The sequence below is a fragment of the Bos javanicus genome, chromosome 3 (genome assembly GCF_032452875.1).
Source record: "Bos javanicus breed banteng chromosome 3, ARS-OSU_banteng_1.0, whole genome shotgun sequence".
In the NCBI taxonomy this organism is placed as follows: domain Eukaryota; kingdom Metazoa; phylum Chordata; class Mammalia; order Artiodactyla; family Bovidae; genus Bos; species Bos javanicus.
In genome coordinates, this window is record NC_083870.1 from 44,293,895 (window position 1) to 44,310,422 (window position 16,528).

The 16,528-nt window shown below is 37.4% G+C and overlaps 1 protein-coding gene across 1 annotated transcript in view; it reads right to left on the reverse strand.

Moving 5' to 3' along the window:
• PLPPR4 (phospholipid phosphatase related 4) overlaps positions 1–16,528 on the reverse strand; it is a 55,162-nt gene that overhangs the window by 18,587 nt on the left and 20,047 nt on the right. The window contains exon 2 of the mRNA XM_061411104.1: positions 5,075–5,260. Coding sequence (XP_061267088.1) covers positions 5,075–5,260 — 186 coding nt within the window. The remainder of the gene's footprint in view (positions 1–5,074; positions 5,261–16,528) is intronic.

Below are 16,528 nucleotides of genomic sequence, written 5' to 3' on the forward strand. Positions count from 1 at the left end.
TATACATGTAAATAGTGATTCACATATTATCCTTGAATGCTAAAGTATGCAAGAATTTATTTGTTTAGTGTCATTAGGGAAATGCTTCTTGTCATGTAACACAGCAGTCATTATCTCAAGTGACCTTGAAATTTCAAGAGTTTTCATTTATTTGCTTAATAAGCTAAAAACTCATATGTCAGGAGAGTGCTTTCATACCCTGGCTTGATTATGGATGGAAGTTTCTTGTCAGTATTTTGACATTATCCAACTCTCCCACTCTTGAAGGAGCACATTAATTTTCTCTTCACACTACTATTCATTTAACCTTGACCTACATGTCACTGTATGCATTTTCACAATGATTTAATTTGCTTTAAAGATAGAATTGTCCTCAGGGAAAGGATAGATGTTTCCTGATGTATTTTCAAATATGCCTGCTTGTCTCCCCATTCTGAATGACATGCTGTTGTGATGCAATATGGTTTCAAGGATTAGGTGTTGACAACAGAATTATTTGTTGCTGTTGTCATTTGGAAATAGAAAACAGTATATGACAAGTATCTTCTCACAATATTCTGTTTATGCCGTACACAATCCTGAAAAAAACAATACCATTTTGTGCATGTCAGATATCATGGACAGGTTTTTGAAAGAGATTCTAAAGTGACTGTTTCAGGGGAGATGCAGAGAGGAAATACATTGCTTATTATTATACGGACACTGCCCTTGGAAAAGCCACTTAAAGGAGAGTATATACTCTCCTAAAGCTAAGGTTACCTCCCAGAAACAATAATAAATTTCAATACAATTCTTCTATAAAACTGGATATGCTTACTCTTTAATCCCTTTACTTCCAGGGAAGAGAACATACACATGTTTTCTATTCATATAGATTTCGGAAAGATTTATGAAATGCCTTAATATTCTGTGCTATTTTCCTTGAGAATCTCCAAAGGACTAAACAAAATGCTTGTTTCATTATCACTTAAAAGTAAGTTAAAAGTTAATGTTAAAGATGAAAATTTAAAGACAGTTTCAAAAAATAAGAATATACATTTCACAGACACAAAAGAAGTTTTATAATTTTCTGTGTAACAATACAAAGGCAGGTAATTTTTAAAATATCTTTCACAGCATTAAAAAAAAATCTGAGGGGCTTCCTTGGTCCAGTGGTTATGAGTCCACCTTGCAATTCAGGGGACACTGGTTTGATCCCTGGTCTGGGAAGATCCCATATGCCATGAAGCAACTAAGCCCATGTCCCACAGCTACTGAAGTTCGTGCACTCTAGAGCCTGTGCTCTGCGATAAGAGAAGCCACCACAAGGAGAAGCCTGCATACCACAATGAAGAGTAGCCCCCTGCTTGCTTGCTCCAACTAAAGAAAGCCAGCACACAGCAACAAAGACCAAGCACAGCCAAAAATAACTAAATAAATTAAAAAAAAAATTTAAACCTGAGCAGCAAACATCACATGAGTTATATGTAAATGCCTGTATAAAAAATATCAGTTGATCTTCCTTTTGTAAAGAATATAAACCTCCTTTTAAAGAATACTACCCATGTGTGGTCTTTTGTTTTGCTTTGCCTTCTCTTCATATGAATGGGTGAAAATAAGAAGCACCTCTGCTTACACCAATGGACTATGAAAGTGATTTTCAAAGGAGAATTCATCCTGCCTCTCTGGCTCCCCCACCATTCCATTTTGGAACAGATTAATACTGCCAAAAAAGAAAAAAAAAGAAAATGGCATCCTTGAACATAGGGAATTAGAGTCTGTTATTTTCACTTTCAGGAAGAGTAGGGAAAGAAGTTGGAGCAGTAACATACGTAGTAAGTTTAGAGACAGAATCATGGCTCTGGCATAGCAGTCCCCAACCTTCTTGGCACCACAGACTGGTTTTGTGGAAGACACTTTTTCCACAGATGGGGGGAGGGATGGTTCCAAGAGGATTCAAGCACACTACATTTATTGTGCACTTTATTTCTATTATTGTTACACTGTGGTATATAAGGAAATCACTATATACCTCACCATGATGTAGAATCCGTGGGGGCCCTGAGCTTGTTTTCCTGCAACTAGGTTTGGGGGTGATGAGAGACAAGTGGCAGCCACTCCCACCCAGCTTGCCTCACCACCTCAGCTCCACCTCAGATCATCAGGCATTAGATTCTCATAAGAAGCGAGCAACCTAGATCCCTCACGTGCACAGTTCACAGTAGGGTCCATACTCCTATGAGAACCTAATGTTGCCAATGATCTGCCAGGAGGTGAAGCTCAGGGGGTAATGTGAGTGATGGGGAGTAGCTGTAAATACAGATGAAGCTTCGCTTGGTTCCTAACGGGCCATGGATTGGTACTGGTCCATGGCCCTGGAGTTGGTGACCCCTATTTTACGACTATAGTGACATACAGACACAATAAAAACCAATGTTTTGGGAAAAGGCTTTAAAACAAGGGAAAATGAAATTAGAAATTTAGAGAAGATATATGTTTAGAGAGTAAGATGTAAAAGACAGTTATTTGATGTCCATGAAGTCAAGATTAATTTTACCATCAAGTTGTTTACTCAAAATCCATGAAGGAAGTGTGGAAGAAAAGAATCACTGACATCTTGGAATATCCTGAATGATAAGGGGAAGATCAGGGACCTAGCAGTGTAAATATTTCCCTAGTTTGCCTCTCCTCCCATAAAGAGGCATGCAACAGCTTATGGAGGAGGCCCAGGGGCAACCTGGGAATTCAGGCAGTCTTTGCCGAAGGAGTTGGCACTGGGTTCCCCAGGTCAACTTGGTAGAGGTAGTCAGAGCAAACTTGTTCTTCCACTTCTCAAGGCTCAAGAAAGAAAGTGTTGACTCAGAATCTCCCAGAAAGCATCCTTAATTGCATTTCGAGAATTTATTACTGGAAATGAGGGAGTCAGAAAAGCAGGAACACAATAATGAGGCCAAGGTCATTGACAGGACCTGTAACAGTGTCAGCAAAGGGATCAGTGTGAAATAAATGACGCTGGCAGGAAAAGCCACAATTAGATGTGTTCTCCTAGCCACTTAGTCTAAGACCCAGGGAAGAAAGACGTCTGGGTATATAAAGAAGAAATTATGTAACTGATGAAATGTCATCATAGTCTCTTCAGTAGAGTCACAAGCATTTGTATTTTACAATTGTACTTCAAATATATTAATTACAATAAATTTCTGCATTATATTCCAATTAGGAGAAATGCTTTCTGGTCTACTAGATTTAAAACATGTATATTTTTTGCTTTTGTCAAATAACTGGATGATAATAGATTTTTTGGTAAGTCATTAGAGAAATGACCAGAAAATACTGTTACTCTGAACAATAGCGAAAGTGAAGTCATTCAGTCATGTCTGATTTTGTGACTCCACAGACTGTAGCCCACCAGGTTCCTTGTCCATGGGATTTTCCTGGTAAGAGTATTGGAGTGGGTTGCCATTTCCTTCTCCAGGGGATCTTCTCAACCCAGGGATCAAACCTGGGTCTCCGGCATTGCAGGCAGACGCTTTACCGTCTGAGCCACCAAAGAAGCCCACTCTGAACAATATTGCATGTTAAATATGCTTTTAGTCAGAGTCTCAGCTACTTCCAAGTACATCATTAACAGTTCCAATCATCCTGGAGTTACTGAAGTTCAGATAACTCATTTCTTAAAACTTACAAAGTGTTTTGAGACCAAAAGGTCTCAAAATTCATCTTTTAAGTATGATGAAGTTCTAGGAAAATTTAAATTTCAGTTTTATCTTCTGATAATATTTCATGTAATTTATAGTGTAAATAGAATGCTGTTGTTTAATGTGAGGAAATTAAAAAAGAAACAAATCCAAGGGTATACAAAAGGTCAATGCAGAGACTTTTCTAAAACTGCCATATAATGAACCAGAATAGACCAGTTCTTTAGGGGATCCTATAAAAACTTCACTCAAATACAACCTTTTATTTAATGACCACTTCCTCTGACATTCATTAGCATCATAAAAGTAAAGAGTTCCTGCTGTTAGAAATAAATATTATTAACCCTGAAACATGATTCTTGTCCTTTTAGGTAGGTTTTGGGGGCCAAAGAGACGCTATAAAGACTATGTTTGTGTTATTTATTAATAAATTTATTGAAAAATATCTAATTCCCAATTTGTATGTTAGCAAACTAAAAATAACTAGATTTCTAATTCAATTTCAATAGGTTACATCATTTCTTTAGGTTAAACATTTTAAAATCCAAATGCTTATTCTGAATCTAAATTATTTTATTTTGTGGTGGACAGGAATGTGAGTTGTACCCTCTTTTCTGTACAGTTGTGCATGCTCAGGGCTAAGAATCAATAAAAAGTGCTAATCTGCTAAAATTGATAGCAACATGCACTTTGGAGAACAAAGTCTGTTGGCTATAGAATTATTTGTTTCTTTCCCATAGTTTCTAAGACTTGAGACATGGTATGAATGCATGCTGCTGCTGCTGCTAAGTTGCTTCAGTCGTGCCCAACTCTGTGCGACCCCACAGACAGCAGCCCCCAGGCTCTTCTGTCCATGGGATTCTCTAGGCAATGAATACTGGAGTGGGTTACCATTTCCTTCTCCAATGCATGCATGCATGCTAAGTCGCTTCAGTCGTGTCCAACTCTGTGCAACCCCATGGACAGTAGCCCACCAGGCCCCTTTGGCCATGGGATTCTCCAGGCAAGAACACTGGAGTGGGTTGCCATTTCCTTCTCCATGAATGCATGAGAAATACATTAATGAGGAAGTGTATCAGAAACTTATTGTTTGTTTTTAACCCATTTATTACATGAAAGTGAAAATTAGTTGCTCAGTCCTTCCGACTCTGTGCGACCCCATGGACAGCGGCCCACCAGGCCCCTCTGTCTAGGGAATTCTCCAGGTGAGAATACTGGAATGGGTTGCCATTCCCGACTCCAGGGGATCTTCTCAACCCAGGGATCAAACCCAGGTCTCCCGCATTGTAGACAGATTCTTCACCATCTGAGCCACCAGGGACACCTCATTTATTACATAAATGTGGTCATTCTTAGTCTTCTGGGGCTGACAAACACAATTTGGGGGCAATTCTTACCGTAATTGCAGGTCCAGCAAAAGCCAAGCTAAGCAACATGAGGAAAGGAATTGCCTCCTGGGTGGGTTCAATGTATGGCATGCTAAGACTCCGGTCATAGCAGCTGAATCCAGAGTGCACGGGTTTGAAGACATCCGTGAGTTCAAGGAAATACAGGCTAACCACCGATGATGCCAATATAGGCAACTGAGAATGAAGGACAGAGAAGATAAATTTATTTTTCTACACAGGTCATACATAGAATCAGTACATATTGAAATTAGAAACACAAATGTTTTCCATTTTCTCTTACCACTCCTCTCTGATCTCAGAATTAAAGTCATTCGTACTTACTATTGCTTCTGCCTTCAAAATAAACTCTAATTCATCCACCTCTGTCACCAGCCTTCTCTGAACCCACGGCATGCCTCACCTTTGCTCTTGGATTACTCCTAAATGCTGCTCCACTTTCACACTTACCCTCCCCATCCCATCTATCCAATTTCTACCCAGCATCCTAAATATTCTGAAAATATTTTATTTTAGGTCATATTGCTTCTGATTTTAACTACTCCAGTGGGTCCCATTTTGCTTGAATAAAATTCAAATTTTACACCATTGAATGCATGACCTGGCTCTTGCTTCAGTTTCTTACATCTTTTTATACCATATTTATACTATTCCCCAGCCCCCCACTGTAGAATCTGCCTACAATGCAGGAGACCTGGGTTTGATTCCTGGGTCAGGAAGATCCCCTGGAGAAGGAAATGGCAACCCACTCCAGTATTCTTGCCTTGAGAATCCCATGGACAGAGGAGCCTGGCAGGCTACCGTCCATCGGGTTGCAAGAGTTGGACACAACTTAGTGACTAAACCACCACTACCAGTCCCCTTGGGCTTTACAGGTGGATCTGTGGTAAAGATCTGTGCCTGTCAGGCAGGAGAGGTGGGTTCCATCCCTGGGTCAGGAAGATCCCCTGGAGAAGCAAATGGCAACTCATTCCAGTATTCTTGCCTGGAGAACCCCATGGACAGAGGAGACTGAAGGGCTACAGACTATGGGATAGCACATAGTTGGACACAACTTAGTGACTAAACAGCAGCAGTAGCAACCAGCCCCCTAAGCACTATAAGCCAATGGGTCGCCCCTTTTGATTGAGACATAATTGACATATATCAACATATAACATTATATTAATTTCAGGTATGCAACATAAGATTTAATATTTTTATATATATTACAAAATGATCACCACAATAAATTTAGTCAACATCCCACTACACATACTTAACAATTTCTTTTTTATGATTAGTACTTTTAAAATCAACTCTTTTAGCAACTTTTAAACATAGAATACAGTATTATTACCTATAGTGTCTATATGAACATCACAACCCCAGGACTTACTTGCCTTATAACTGAGCATCTGTGACTTTCAACCCCCTTTACCCATCTTGCCCACTGTCATTCCCCACCTCTGGCAACCACCAATCTGTTCTCTATTTCTATGAATTTGATTTTTTATTGCTGTTGTTTCTTTGATTCTACATATAGATGAAATCATATGATATTTATCTTTCTCTGGCTGACTTATTTCACTTGGCATAATGCCTTAAAAATCCATCCATGTTGTCTCAAATGTCAGTATTTCCTTCTTTTTGAAGGCTGAATAATATTCCATAGTATATATGTACCACATTTTCTTTACTTCTTCATCCATCAGTGGACACTTAGGTTGAATCCATGTCTTGATTACTGAAAACTATGCTGCAATGAATACAGTGGGGCATATATCTTTTCCAGTTGGTGTTTTAGTTTTCTTTAGATAAATACCTGGAAGTGGAACCATGGGATCATATGGCACTCTTATTTTTAATTTTTTTAAGAAAACTACTGTTTTCCACAGTGGATGCACAGGTTTCCATACCCAAACAGAGCACAATGGTTCCCTTTCCACCACATCCATGTCAACACTTGTTATTTCTTGTCTTTTTGAGGATAATCATTCTAATAGGTGTCAGGTGATACCTCATGTGGTCTTGATTTACATTTCCTTCATGATTAGTGATATGAGCATCTTTTCCTATATCTATTGCCCATTGTATATCTTCTTTGGAAAACTGTCTATTCAGATCCTCTGCTCATTTTATAATCAAATTGCTTGGGTTTGCTTGTTTTGGGGGAGGTTTTTGTTTTTTTTTTCTGGCTATTAAGGTGGTGTTGTTGTTTAGTCAGTAAATCGTCCCTGACTCTTTGCAACCCCATGGACCATAGCCCACCATGTTAGCCTCTGTCCATGGGATTTCCCAGGCTAGAATACTAAAGTGGGTTGCCATTTCCTTCTCCAGGGGATCTTCCCAACCCAAAGATCAAACACACGTATCCTGTATTGCAGGTGGATTCTTTACCACTGAGTCACTGAAGAAGGCCCTATTAAGCAGTATGAGTCCCTTATATGTACTTTGGACATTGGCCCTAATTATAATAGATTTTGTTGTTCAGTCGCTAAGTCATTTCTGACTCTTTGCAACCCCATGGACTGCAGCACAACACTATCTCCTGGAGTTTGCCCAAGTTCATGTCCACTGAGTTGGTGATGCCATTATAATAGATAAATGATTTATAAATACTTTTTTACATCTGATTGGGCTTCCCTCATAGCTCAGTTGGTTAAGAATCTGACTGCAATGTGGGAGACCTGGGTTCAATCTCTGGGTTGGGAAGATCCCCTGGAGAAAGGAAAGGCTACCCACTCCAGTATTCTGGCCTGGAGAATTCCATGGACTTAGTCCACGGGGTAGCAAAAAGTCGGACACGACTGAGCAACTTTCGCTTTCACTACATCTGATTGGCTGTCTTTTCATTTTTTGATGGTTTCCTTTGCTGTGTAGAAGCTTTTTAGTTTGCTATAGTCCTATGATTTTCACTCTTACCCTGCAGCAGTCAAATTCATTTCTACCTAGGGTTTTTCCATGTGCCATTTCTTCTTTCTTTTGTGCTCTCCCCCAGCTCTTTGTCTGAATGGCTTTTCCTTATCATTTAATGATGACTTCTGTATCATCATTAAGAAGGTAGTCATTGATCCATCTTTCCCTCTACCCCCATCATCATCTTTTCATTTCTTCATGACGTTTATCATTAACTGAAATTGTCTTGTTGATTTAACACTTCACTTATTTATTTTTCTTCTCCCCTCATCTCCCACTGAAATACATGCTCCATGAAGTGAGTCTGCCAGTGTTATTTATTGCTGAGTCCCCAAGGTATAGAATTATTCCTGGCACATGGTAGGCATGCAATATATCATTTCATAATTTAATAAAACAATAAATGCCTGTTGATAAATGACTAATTGAATAAACAAGCAAATATTAATTCATTACAATAACTAGACTAGAGTTACCAGATTTAGCAAATGAAAATACATCACTCAGTGAAATTAGAATTTCAGATAAGCAATAAATCACTTTTAGAGTGGTACCCATGTAATATTTGGGAAATACCAACGTTAAAAATTGTTAAAATTTTACTGGATGTCCTCCAGTTTGTCTGCTAAACCTAAACTAGGCACAATTTACTTTCTACACTTTGTGTCATAGATTGAATTATTCATTCGTTCAACCTACAATGTGCCAGGTACTATGTGGGTCCTTACTATGATATGGCAAACAAGACATGGGCTTGGTGATTAAGGATCATAAGCTTACTTAGACACCTGTTCTCAGCTAGAGAAAACTACTTCAAGTACAATGTCCAATGCTAGGTCTTTCAGAATCTGAAGACACAGATTTCTACAACATTGAAAAAATTATCTATCTTAAGGCTTACTTACTAGTGGAGGATACAATATTTATTTAACAAAGCAGACCAAGTTTTGTTTAAAAAAATATTATTGACCATCCACAATATCTGGTCATCTGGTTTAAAAATAAATAAATTTACAAGACAGTATTATGTCTTCTATTCCCAATATAGTTTTTGTAATGAGGTGAGAATTAAGTTTATTGGAAAAATTAATAATGTATGAAACTAATCTGGCATTGTCTTTCTGTTTTTCAGATGGGTGTTTTTCAATAGAGAGAACAAAAGCCTGTAAAAACCCTTACATTTTTCTTATTAAAATCCATGACCATTTGACCACTCTAACTATCTGGTCATTCCTCCTCACCATTTCCCTCTCCTGTAAGAAGTAGTAGCTTCCAGACTCAACCAATAAATCAACACTTTATGGTCTATGTGCACAATTAAGGTTTTTCCATTTAAATTAAGTTAAATATATTCTATCTTTAATTCAACAAATACTTTAAATATCACTCAATATGACAGATAATTTTCTGTTTTTGAAATTTTAATTAATTTTATTAATTTTAATTCATCTAATTAAAAACTTTCAATTATGACATAAGTGCTATTTGGGAGGTATGTATGCTAAACAATTATTTATACTTTTCGGATAGATAAGCTCAGTATCCTCTAGCAAGTAGAAGTGGTTGGATTTCGAATCCACAAATTGTAGCCACAAGGTCTTCTTTCTTAAACATAGCTCTGTGCTTCATTTCCAAAAATGGGAGTAGAGTTTTAGGATCAGTTCAGTTCAGTTCAGTCATTCAGTCCTGTCCAACTCTTTGCGACCCCATGCACACCAGGCCTCTCTGTCCATCACCGACACCTGGAGTTAACTCAATTTACTAAAACTCATGTCCATTGAATCGATGATGCCATCCAACCATCTCACCTTCTGTCGTCCCCTTCTCCTCCCGTTTTTAATCTTTCCCAGCATCAGGGATTTTTTTATTATTATTATTTTTTTAATTTTATTTTATTTTTAAACTTTACATAATTGTATTAGTTTTGCCAAATATCAAAATGAATCCGCCACAGGCATACATGTGTTCCCCATCCTGAACCCTCCTCCCTCCTCCCTCCCCACACCATCCCTCTGGGTCGTCCCAGTGCACCAGCCCCAAGCATCCAGTATCGCGCATCGAACCTGGACTGGCAACTCGTTTCTTACATGATATTCTACATGTTTCAATGTCACTCTCCCAAATCTTCCCACCCTCTCCCTCTCCCACAGAGTCCATAAGACTGTTCTATACATCAGTGTCTCTTTTGCTGTCTCGTACACAAGGTTATTGTTACCATCTTTCTAAATTCCATATATATGCGTTAGTATACTGTATTTATGTTTTTCCTTCTGGCTTACTTCACTCTGTATAATAGGCTCCAGTTTCATCCACCTCATTAGAACTGATTCAAATGTATTCTTTTTAATGGCTGAGTAATACTCCATTGTGTATATGTACCACAGCTTTAATGAGTCAGTTCTTTGCATCAGGTAGCATCAGGTAGCCAAAGTATTGGAGTTTCAGTTTCAACATCAGTCCTTCCAATGAACACCCAGGACTGATCTCCTTTAGGATGGACTGGCTGGATCTCCTTGCAGTCCAAGGGACTCTCAAGAGTCTTTTCCAACACCACAGTTCAAAAGCATCAATTCTTCAGCACTCAGCTTTCTTTATAGTCCAACTCTCACATCCATACATGACTACTGGAAAAACTATACCTTGACTACATGGACCTTTGTTGACAAAGTAATGTCTCTGCTTTTTAATATGCTGTCTAGGTTGGTCATAACTTTCCTTCCAAGGAGTAAATGTCTTTTAATTTCATGGCTGCAGTCACCATCTGGAATGATTTTGGAGCCCAGAAAAATAAAGTCAGCCACTGTTTCCACTGTTTCTCCATCTATTTGCCAAGAAGTGATGGGACCAATTGCCATGATCTTAGTTTTCTGAATGTTGAGCTTTAAGACAACTTTTCCACTTTCCTCTTTCACTTTCATCAAGAGGCTCTTTAGTTCTTCTTCACTTTCTGCCTTAAGCATGGTGTCATCTGCATATCTGAGGTTATTGATATTTCTCCCGGAAATCTTGATTCTAGCTTATGCTTCCTCCAGCCCTGTGTTTCTTATAATGTACTCTGCATATAAGTTAAATAAGCAGGCTGACAATATACAGCCTTGACGTACTCCTTTTCCTATTTGGAACCAGTCTGTTGTTCCATGTCCAGTTCTAACTGTTGCTTCCTGACCTGCATATAGATTTCTCAAGAGGCAGGTCAGGTGGTCTGGTATTCCCATCTTTTGAAGAGTTTTCCACAGTTTATTGTGATCCACACAGTCAAAGGCTTTGGCATAGTCAATAAAGCAGAAATAGATGTTTTTTCTGGAACTCTCTTGGTTTTTCAGTGATCCAGCAGATATTGGCAATTTGATCTCTGGTTCCTCTGCCTTTTCTAAAACCAGCTTGAACATCTGGAATTTCATGGTTCACGTATTGCTGATGCCTGGCTTGGAGAATTTTGAGCATTACTGTACTAGCGTGTGAGATGAGCATTTTTTGGCATTGCCTTTCTTTGGGATTGGAAAAAGCAGCATATCTGCTTTTTAATATGCTGTCTCGGTTGGTCATTGCTTTTCTTCCAAGGAGTAAGCGTCTTTTAATTTCATGGCTGCAGTCACCATCTGAAGCGATTTTGGAGCCCCCCAAAATAAAGTCTGCCACTGTTTCCACTGTTTCCCCACCTATTTGTCATAAAGTGATGGGACCAGATGCCATGATCTTCGTTTTCTGAATGTTGAGCTTTAAGCCAACTTTTTCACTCTCCTCTTTCACTTTCATCAAGAGGCTCTTTAGTTCTTCTTTGCTTTCTACCCTAAGGGTGGTATCATCTGCATATCTGAGGTTATTGATACTTCTCCCGGCAATCTTGATTCCAGCTTGTGTTTCAGCTCACCGTTTCTCATGATGTACTCTGCATATAAGTAAAACAAGCAGGGTGACAATATACATCCTTGATATAATCCTTTTCCTATTTGGAACCAGTCAGCTGTTCCATGTCTAGTTCTAACTGTTGCTTCCTGACCTGCATACAGATTTCTCAAGAGGCAGGTCAGGTGGTCTGGTGTTCTAAAATACAATTAGCATCAATGAATGGGGGTACTGTTTAATCTGCAGTTCTGTTTAAATAAGAGTTTATATTTGCAAATCTGTAGTTAACAGTAAGTTTCACTTAGCATAAACATTATCTTAGAAATGTGGTTTCAATAAATTTATAAAAAATTTTCCTCCATTAATTTGAATGTCAAATATTTAACCAGATTTGATGATCCACATTCTTCCCTTGATGCCATTAGTTCATATTTTAGGCCTTCACATGTGTTTTAAACAGGAGTCATGTTTGAGATGGTCGTTGCTGTTATACATATTAATAATAATACACTCCTCAAATGTCACCTTTCCCACTTGCCTTACTTGGTAATCCTTTTTGAGAGTAATTTCCTCTTTCTTAATTTCCCACTACTTTGTTTTGGAAATTTCTACACACTGTTCTTTATTACAGTGATCTGGTATAGATTAGTTATAGCCTTTCTCTGCTTCTCCAATGAAAATATCCTTAAGATGGGGCCTAAGCTTATTTTCTTTAATATTTAAACTAATAATATAATATCATAATGTCTTTCAAATATATATGCATATATATTATAAATAAATATATGTGAAAATAATTTCCTTCATTGTTAATATTATGCAGTTTAGCCTTTTAAGACATTAGCCTCCTTGAAATGGCTAATATTTCCAGTTTTTATAATCTGTATATCTTTCTATCCATATGTTAATATCTTTTATATAGTTCTATTGAAGCATGTTTCAAGACTTTCATCTGTCTTCAAAATAAGAATCATATTTTCATTCCCTTTTGATATTTGTTTCTCTGACTTTTTAAAAAAGGTATCTTTTACTCTTTGCCTTTTATATCAATTTTGGTTTTTAAGAAAGATATTTGAACAAAATACTTATTAAAATATTTAGGGTAAAAGTAATTTTAGACATCATTTTCCTATACTGTATTTTACTACTGGACAGTGTAATGGATTAAATGGCAATGTTTGTTTCTAACATACTTATCTTCAAAGATTATTTTTACCTTTTTAAGTACCCAACAATAACTTTCTTTTGAATGTAAGAAATTTAACAGATAGTATGTGCTGACTTTGGCATATAGAATTGATATATATACATAAAATGATATATGTACATAAAATCACACAGACAGCTTTCGGTTGCATTTAAGATGAGATTTAAAAAGACATTTTAAAAGTCTTATACAGTTAAATATTAAGAATTTTATTCTCTAGTTATGTCAGAGCAAAGGAAAAAAGTGTGAACCACACTATTTTTATGCAGCAATATAGAGAAGGGAAATTATCTGAAGATTGGGAAAATGGTTTTCAAAAGGAAAAGATTGATTTTTATAATTATCCTCTGATACAAGTCTTGTGAGTAAAAATAATAGGGCAATTTTTAGAGAGAAAATTATAATAGTTTAGAGAACAGAGCAAACAAAAGAAATGTGTTGCAAAAGATGATGTTTACAAGATAATATTGATTTTTCTGATGCCAACTTGAAAAAGACAAATACAAGATGTACATCAATGTTACTGAAACATTTTATGGAATCTATCATGACATTTTATCTAGGTCAAATAGCTTGCTTGTTTTTAGCATCTTGATAATAACAAACTTTTCTCATTCAGGGAGTTCACTTGCTCTCAGCCTACAGACCTATCAATTCCATTCTTTTCCTTTTACACGGACATGGTAAATTTGGAGTCCACTGAGATATTCATAAACTGGTGGGATTATGGTAACAAAAGGTCAGTTACATACATTGTATCCATGGCTCATTTATTTATTCATTCAACAAATATCTATTGAAGCCTACTAGTTCGAGGCATTGTTCTACATCCTGGGAATACAGCTGCAATAAAAGACAAAGTCCTTATTCTGATGAAGATTTCATTCTTTCTGAAGAATGCAGATAAAAATTAAAAATTACAATATTAGCAAGAAAACATATTATAAAGAAGACAAGACAGGGGGCTGTGGTAATTGCCTGTATTGCTATTTTAGATCAAGGAAGACCTACCTAGGTAAGTATCTTTAAAACAGAGACCTGAGTGGGCAAGAATGAACTAACCATATAAAAACCAGGTAAAAGGCATAGTCAAAAGGAAAGCTAAAGTCAGAGAGGTGGATTTGGGACCAGACTTCGCAGAACATTGACGTTCATGGCAGGCGTTCGTATTTTATTCATTTTCAAAGTACATTTGGAAATAACTTTGGAGTGTTTAAGCAGAGATGTAGTAAGACTCAAAATATATTTTAGGAAGATCACTGTGGCAGTTGAGTTGAGAATGATTGTGATGGGTCAAAGGTAAAAGCAGGGTGAAAATTAGAAGGCTCTTCAAAACCCAACAAATACTTATTGAGTGCTTAATATGTGCTAGGGCTTTCTAGGCAGCACCAGTGGTAAAGAATCCACCTGCAAATGCAGGAGACATGGGTTCTATCCCTGGGTCGGAGAGATCCCCTGGAGGAGGAAATGGCAACCTGCTCCAGTATTCTTGCCTAGGAAATCCCAGGGACAGCAGAGCCTGACGGGCTACAGTCCATGGGGTCGCACAGAGTTGGACACCACTGAAGCGACTTAGCACTACACATAGCACACAACACTGAGACAAAGAGATGCTGGCAGATTCTGGATATAACTTTAGAGACAAAAATGACAGGGCTTGTTGATGAGCTGGTTACTGAAAAGGAAACAATAAAGGTTGATTTTAAGGATTTGAGGCTTGAGTGATTGGGCTAGGGGGTGTCATTTACTAGGATAAGGAAGGCTGGGAGAAGCTTAACTAGGAGGAACCTAAGGTTTTGTTTTGGAAATATTAAAACTGAGATGCCTCTCAGGTATCAAAATACCAAGAAGAGAGTAAGATGCCAATCTGGGTCTAAAGAGAGTCCAAGGTTGCAGGGAGAAAGCTGCATATCATTGATACAGGATGATTTGAACACTATCACCTTCAGTTTTGAAAAACACCACTTGCACAGGAAACTTCAAACTTAAATTAACTTGGTTTTGATACAAATAATGTCACAAGAATCCAAGAATATAATTGAGTATATTCATACCACTTATATGCAGGAGATAATTTAAGAGAAAAAGAACATTTTTTATTTAATAACAAACTTTAAATGTTAGACTCTGAATGAATTCAAGTATCCCCCAATCATACAAAATATGAAACTTAAAACATATATTTATTCAAATGGAATTTAAACTGGAAGAAATATTAGCAGATGAAAGTAATTTTATTAAAACTGGTGGCCAATAAGAACGTGGTCATAGGTCAGCACACAGTGACAGAGTTTTCCATTTCCTATAGCGCAATCTTTAATGATATCCCTCAGAATTTTTGCTGTATAGTTAATAGAGATAAATATTTCCTTTAAATACTGAAAAATAATAATAACTAGTAATATACTATAGGGCTTTATGGTTTATTTTCAACATAGTTGTAGCATATTTAGGTTAACTATAATGAACCTTAAGAATACAGATCATGAAAAGCATACTAACACTTGTAATGTCATTAAGAGTAGGTCAGAATGTGTCTATAACGTATTCAAGGTCTAGAAATCTAAACAAGTTTTCACAAATAGAATGGATGTGGCTTATGTCAATGACATGCATTGATACAAATTAAAACAGGACAGTGTGACTGAGGGAAATTGATGCTGACCGCAGGACCAGAAAAATTCAGTTTCTTCCCTCAATTATTCCACTAGCTTTTGGACTTCCCTGGTGGCTCAGTGGTAAAGAATCCACCTGCAATGCAGGAGACGAAGTTTTGGTCCCTGGGTTGGGAAGATCCCGTGGGGAAGGAAATGGCACCCACTCCAGTATTCCTGTTGGGACAATCACATGAACAGAGGAGTCTGGTGGGCTACAGTCCATGGGGTCCCAAAGAGTCAGACACAACTGAGGAACTGAGCGCATACACAGCTTCTGGGATTTGGAGCAGGTCACTTAACCTTTCTAGGTCTTATTTGTCATCAGTGAAATGGGGGGCTTCTAATATTGTCATCTAGATCTAAAATTTTCTATGTGCTGTCATGATGTAAAAATCATCCCTCACACTTCTCTTACTATGACATATAATGTATGAGATTTTTTTACCTCTATTCTCTATAATTTGTTTCATCCTCCATAATACTTCAAGTCTAATTTTTCTGGAATTCACCTCTAATCATGACTTTCATGATGCCATACTAATTACTAAATAAAATGCAAATTTCCCAGAATAACCTTTTGTATTATACATGATCTTTCATATTACAACTTCCATCTGCCTTCCTTGTTTAATTGTGCTCTGTACCTACTCTTCACTTGCTCAACCACAAACACTTATGACCCCCTTACATTTATGTCCCAGACAGACATGTTCAGGTCTCTGATTTACATTTTCACATTTGCTTCCCATAAAAACTATCCTCGTAGAGGTTGAGATCACGTAATTTTTTCCCCCTGAAACCTCCCTCATAGTCTCCAGCCAGAACTGAAGAGTTTGC